This window comes from Phragmites australis, chromosome 4 (genome assembly GCF_958298935.1).
Source record: "Phragmites australis chromosome 4, lpPhrAust1.1, whole genome shotgun sequence".
In the NCBI taxonomy this organism is placed as follows: Eukaryota; Viridiplantae; Streptophyta; class Magnoliopsida; order Poales; family Poaceae; genus Phragmites; species Phragmites australis.
In genome coordinates this window covers 33,325,496-33,331,371 of record NC_084924.1, presented here as the reverse complement: position 1 = coordinate 33,331,371, position 5,876 = coordinate 33,325,496, and the positions used below count along the sequence as shown (strand labels likewise).

General features: G+C 52.0%; 1 protein-coding gene across 1 annotated transcript; it reads left to right on the top strand.

Annotated features, from left to right (window-relative positions):
* Positions 1–405: 405 nt before the first annotated feature.
* LOC133916177 (leucine-rich repeat receptor protein kinase HPCA1-like) lies at positions 406–5,545 on the top strand. Its single transcript, XM_062359733.1, has 18 exons — positions 406–831; positions 1,015–1,141; positions 1,223–1,294; positions 1,390–1,464; positions 1,556–1,627; positions 1,742–1,903; positions 2,011–2,085; positions 2,170–2,241; positions 2,364–2,435; positions 2,537–2,605; positions 2,709–2,783; positions 2,868–2,939; positions 3,034–3,168; positions 3,239–3,714; positions 3,800–3,952; positions 4,054–4,410; positions 4,510–4,745; positions 4,836–5,545. Exons 1-18 carry the CDS (start codon positions 714–716, stop codon positions 5,346–5,348), a joined length of 2,931 nt encoding a protein of 976 aa, XP_062215717.1. The 5' UTR covers positions 406–713; the 3' UTR covers positions 5,349–5,545.
* The last annotated feature ends 331 nt before the right edge of the window (positions 5,546–5,876 follow it).

The following is a 5,876-nucleotide window of genomic DNA, read 5'->3' as shown; positions in this document are numbered from 1 at the left end:
GCCATGCATGACACGTTGTGCTACAGTATTTGAGCCGGCCCTTCGCACTACCATTGCTTCTAAAACAAGGATGATTTTGCTACCTGTACTCCTAGACCACCCAGAAGAATCTTCTCTTTCTAAAATTCATTCTGATCATGCATTTTCCCAGAGCAAAAGATCCTGCAGAAGCATGCCAATGGTGGGCACTAATATTTTTTAAATCCTCACCTAATTGCCTCCCTTTACATCCCTTGAATCACACCCCTCATCATCGCTAATCTCCCCATCATCACCTTTAAGCCCCGTCGAAACAAACTTTTCTAAGCACCATTACACGGCCTAGCACTAGGGCAGTGCTGCACTGTCACAGTATCCTCAGGACTTGCCGTAGAACAAGGGTTATGTGTGTTGATGACTGCTTCCCGCGTGGTGTCTTCTGCAGACAGCGAGAGGGGAGGACGACACGAACCCGGTTGGGCCGGGCGTGCTTAGCTCGCTAGCTACCTATTGCTCGATCGGAGCTTGGCTTGCTTTCAAGCCAAGTCGTTGCCACCTCCTTGGCCGGCCCCTCCGGTCTTGCCATTTTGGCTTCGTTGGTTGCACGCCCCATCATGAGGTGCATCATGGAATTCGCTTGTGGTGCCGGTGGTTGTTCTGCGCTCCCGGGCTTTTGCTGTGTCCGGGCGACCTAAAACCGCACCTCGGGCCGCGACCTCAGCCGCGGTCCGCGCATGGAGGCAGCACTTGGGTGCAGTGAGAGGATGATGGGAGGAGCGGCGGCTCTTGCTGTGGCCGTGGTGCTCTTGGCGTGTGCCCGAGCATGCCATGGCATGACAGATAGCCAGGACAGTGAGTGCCATGACTCGTTCGGCCGTGTTCGCTTGCTTTCAGATATTGTTTTCTCATGCATAGCGAGTTTGCTCCTCTCTGTTCTGGAGGAAATGTTGTCTCCATGATTGTGTTTGTCAAGTTCTCTTAACCGATAAATTTACCCCAAGTAAGAAATGAGATGGACTATGGAGTTGCTTGCAGCTACTGTTCTCCGGGCGTTGATGGATCAGTGGCATAACGCGCCGCCGACCTGGGGGCAGTCCGACGACCCCTGCGGCGATTCGCCATGGGAAGGAGTAACATGCGGCAACAGCAAAGTGATCTCCATGTAGGTGTCCCCAGAAGTCGAACTAGATTTCATTGCACACTCCTTCTACTGAGTCTACTTGCCATTATTCAACTCTTTCAGAAAATTGTCCACCATGGGCATCAAAGGAGTTCTAGCTGCTGACATAGGGCAACTGAGTGACCTGCAATCCCTGTATGTAGCGTAACTCTGTCAAGCTAAACCTTTCCTTAACCTTTCTGTTCTTGTAACTTGAAACAGTGAACCGTGACCAAATTGTTTCTATGCAGGGATCTCTCATTCAATAAGGAACTTGGCGGCGTGCTCACTCCGACGATTGGAAACTTGAAGCAGCTTACCACCTTGTAAATTATGACGCGTTCTGTGTTCTTTCCTTTCTTCTTGGTTTCTGTATTTTCTCTTCTGAGATGTTAATATGAACTGCTTATTTTGCAGGATTTTGGCCGGTTGCAGTTTCCATGGCACCATCCCGGATGAGCTAGGGAGTTTGCCAAAGTTGTCCTACATGTAAGAATTGCTAATTGGTTGAGGAGTCAGCTCAGATGATGATATTGTGCTTTTGTGCTTCTGTAGTTCACTGTTTGCGGGCAAAGTTTGACATCAACTCTGTTGCACTTGCAGGGCATTGAACTCAAACCAGTTCTCTGGTAAAATACCAGCTTCACTGGGAAATCTCTCCAGCCTCTATTGGTTTGATATTGCCGACAATCAACTGAGCGGTCCCTTGCCGATTTCGACAAGTGGTGGAATGGGTCTAAACAAGCTTATCAAAACCAAACACTTGTAGGTCCAATAATTTTGTTTACTGCCGTTCCTCAATCACCAACCTGAAATGGAATGTATCACTAACCAAAGCGCCCTGGTTTGTTCTTCTGAATGTTTCTTTGCAGTCACTTCAACAAGAACCAATTGTCTGGTCCAATCCCTGATGCTCTCTTCAGCCCTGAGATGACACTGATCCATCTGTGAGCTCCTCAACTGAAACTCCGGTTTCTAGATTTTTTTTTAAATTCGTTAAAATTACTGACACTGTAAGATAATTGGCTCAGGCTCTTCGATGGAAATAGATTGACCGGGAGTATCCCAGACTCTCTTGGACTTGTTAGTACACTTGAAGTTGTGTAAGTCCCATTCGGCACAAACAAAAAAGCTTCAGCTGAACCTATGCATTACTTCCTGCTTGTTGGATTCAGTACCAAATATGTACTAAAACATTTATATGCCTTGTGTGCTGTTTGAACAGCCGGCTGGACAGAAACTCCCTCTCTGGCCCAGTTCCATCAAATCTGAATAATCTCACCAATGTAAATGAGCTGTAAGTTGTTCAAGAACTGCACAATAGTGTATACTGACACCAGTGCACTTATGTGCATCAGAAGATACAGTCATGCTAAAAATAGTATCGGTATGTTTCAGCAACTTGGCAAACAACCAGCTCACCGGGCCATTGCCAGATCTATCTGCAATGTCTCTTCTCAATTACGTGTAAGCAATCATCACCATGAAGTTTTCTTCTGCTAATTTAAACTCATCACTGAGCAAGCTTGATCTCAAATTCTTCCGGTCTGATTCCACCACATGACCACAGTGATCTGAGCAACAATACCTTTGATCCTTCCCCGAGCCCGCCATGGTTTTGGAAGTTGCCACAGCTCTCGGCTCTGTAAGTTTATCTGTCAAACCTTGCAGAGTCGCATCATATGTTCATGTAACCGAAACCTGACAAGGTTCTGTGATGTCCATCTAGGATCATACAGTCTGGAAGGCTCTACGGATCGGTGCCGACAAGGCTGTTCAGCAGCCCGCAGCTGCAGCAAGTGTAAGCTCATTCGCCAACCTTCTGAATCAGACCAAAATCCAATGGATGCGGTGACAAAGTGCCAGAACCTTGATTGCAACGTTTATTTTTGCAGGATCCTCGACGACAACGCGTTGAACGGCACACTGGACATGGGCAGGAGCATCAGCAGCGAGCTGAGCATCGTGAGCTTGAAGGACAACGAGTTCTCCTCCTTCACGGTGACCGCCAGCTACAACGGCACCCTTGCGTGAGTGGCCACTCCCGGGCAACGAAGACGCTATTGAATTATGTGAACTGACCACTTGGATTCCGTTCAGGCTGGCCGGGAACCCGGTGTGCGAGCGCCTGCCGAACACGCCGTACTGCAACCTGACGCAGCGGCCGTTGGCGTCGCCGTACTCGACGAGCCTGGTGAAGTGCTTCTCCGGGTCGTGCCCGTCGGGGCAGAGCCTGAGCCCGCAGAGCTGCGCGTGCGCGTACCCGTACCAGGGCGTCCTGTACTTCCGCGCGCCCTTCTTCCGGGACGTGACCAACAACACCGCGTTCCAGGCGCTGGAGAGCATGCTGTGGACCAAGCTGGTCCTCACGCCGGGCTCCGTCTACCTGCAAGACCCCTTCTTCAACAGCGACTCCTACATGCAGGTGCAGGTCAAGCTCTTCCCCTCCGGCAGCAGCGCATACTTCAACCGCTCCGAGGTCATGCGCATCGGCTTCGACCTCAGTAACCAGACCTTCAAGCCGCCCAAGGTGTTCGGACCCTACTACTTCATCGCCTCGCCGTATCCATTCCCAGGTCAAGATCAACTGATCATGAGCATGTTGTTTGCATGGTTGAGTGAATTCTATTTGAGATGAGATATTGAGACGGATGGTTGCAGAGAACGGGTCGTCGTCAAAGAGCAAGGGCGTGATCATTGGCATAGCGGTGGGCTGCGGCGTCCTGTTCGTTGCGCTCGCCGGAGCGGCCGTCTACGGGTTCCTGCAGAGGCGGCGGGCGCAGAAGGCGAAGGAGGAGCTCGGCGGGCCTTTTGGTACGTCGTCCTTCCAAGGAGAAATAGCGTAACTTTTGCCATGTTCATGTCACAATGCTATCTGTACGCTGAGAGACCACCGATGTCATCATCTGCCGCAGCGTCGTGGGCTCGAAGCGAAGAGAGGGGAGGTGCGCCGCGGTTGAAAGGGGCGAGGTGGTTCTCCTACGAGGAGCTCAAGAGAAGCACCAACAACTTCGCCGAAGCAAACGAGCTCGGCTTCGGAGGGTACGGCAAGGTTTACAGGGGAATGCTGCCGACGGGGCAGTTCATCGCCATCAAGAGGGCGCAGCAAGGGTCCATGCAGGGCGGGCACGAGTTCAAGACCGAGATCGAGCTGCTCTCGCGCGTGCACCACAAGAACCTCGTCGGCCTCGTCGGCTTCTGCTTCGAGCAGGGGGAGCAGATGCTCGTCTACGAGTTCATGTCCGGTGGCACGCTGCGCGACAGCCTCTCCTGTAAGGACGACATCTTCCGTTCCGAGACATCAGATTAAACACTCGGTGCACGGTGGCCTTGCCGGCACTGAACCTGTTTGGATGGGTTCCAAACTGCAGGGAAGAGCGGGCTGCATCTCGACTGGAAAAAGCGGCTCCGGCTAGCGCTTGGAGCGGCGCGCGGGCTGGCCTACCTCCACGAGCTCGCCGACCCGCCCATCATCCACCGGGACGTCAAGTCCAGCAACATCCTCATGGACGAGCATCTCACGGCCAAGGTTGCCGACTTCGGCCTCTCCAAGTTGGTGTCGGATAGCGAGAGGGGGCATGTCAGTATCCAAGTCAAAGGAACACTGGTATCGACTGCCTTTCAGAGACTATTACTGCATCCGTTGCTGCCAACAACTCTTCCAGTGATCCGACCTTGTATTTTTTTTCACCTGCAGGGCTATCTGGATCCTGAATATTACATGTCTCAGCAACTGACCGAGAAGAGCGACGTGTACAGCTTCGGTGTTGTGCTGCTCGAACTGATCATCGCGAAGCAGCCGATCGAGAAGGGCAAGTACATAGTCCGCGAGGTGAAGAGGGCGTTCGACGTCTCCGACACCGAGTTCTGCGGACTCAAGGACATGATAGACGCCAGGATCATGAACACCGATCATCTCGCGGCGTTCAGCAAGTTTGTTCAGCTGGCCCTCAAATGCGTCGACGAAGTGGCTGCAGCCCGGCCGTCGATGAGCGAAGTCGTCAAGGAGATCGAGATGATGCTGCAGAGCGAGGGGCTCAGCAGTGCCTCGACGTCCGCCTCAACATCCGCAACCGATTTCAACGTCACAAAGGGGGCTCCTTGCCATCCTTACAACGATCCTCTCCCAAAGAAGGACAAGGACATGAGCACTGACTCGTTCGACTACAGCGGAGGGTATTCCTTCCAATCCAAGATCGAACCAAAGTAGCTGATTTCTGGATTGAGATTCTCTTCCCTCGACCTTTTTCTTCCTCCCCAGCAAGTGGCTTGACGAATATGTAGAGATGTGAAGAATTCTTCATTGTATTTGCTTTGTACTTTTGTTATAACTGTTGTTTATGGACTAAATGTACCACTGGAGGCCAGCAAGGAATTTATAGAACAAAGGTGATACCAGATACGCAACATTAGGCGTGTTTGGTCACTGGCCAAAGGCTCGCTTTGCCTCGCCTCGCAAGGTTAGCCGTTTGGTAGTGACCCCAAAACTCGTTTCGCTCAGCCACATGACCCCACCTATCATCTCTGATCTCTCTGCCACATGGGTCCCACTTATCATCCCCTCCTCCTGCCTCTCCCCAACCGCTGTCAAGTTCGCCGCCACATGATCTCCACCCTGCGTCCTCTCCACAACCTTCCTCTCCCTTCTATTTAACCTGTGACCGAGCCCTCTCATCGATCCCTCACCCCATCTCGACGTCCCTCCAAGCCAAAGCGCTATCTCCACCGTCATCTTCGG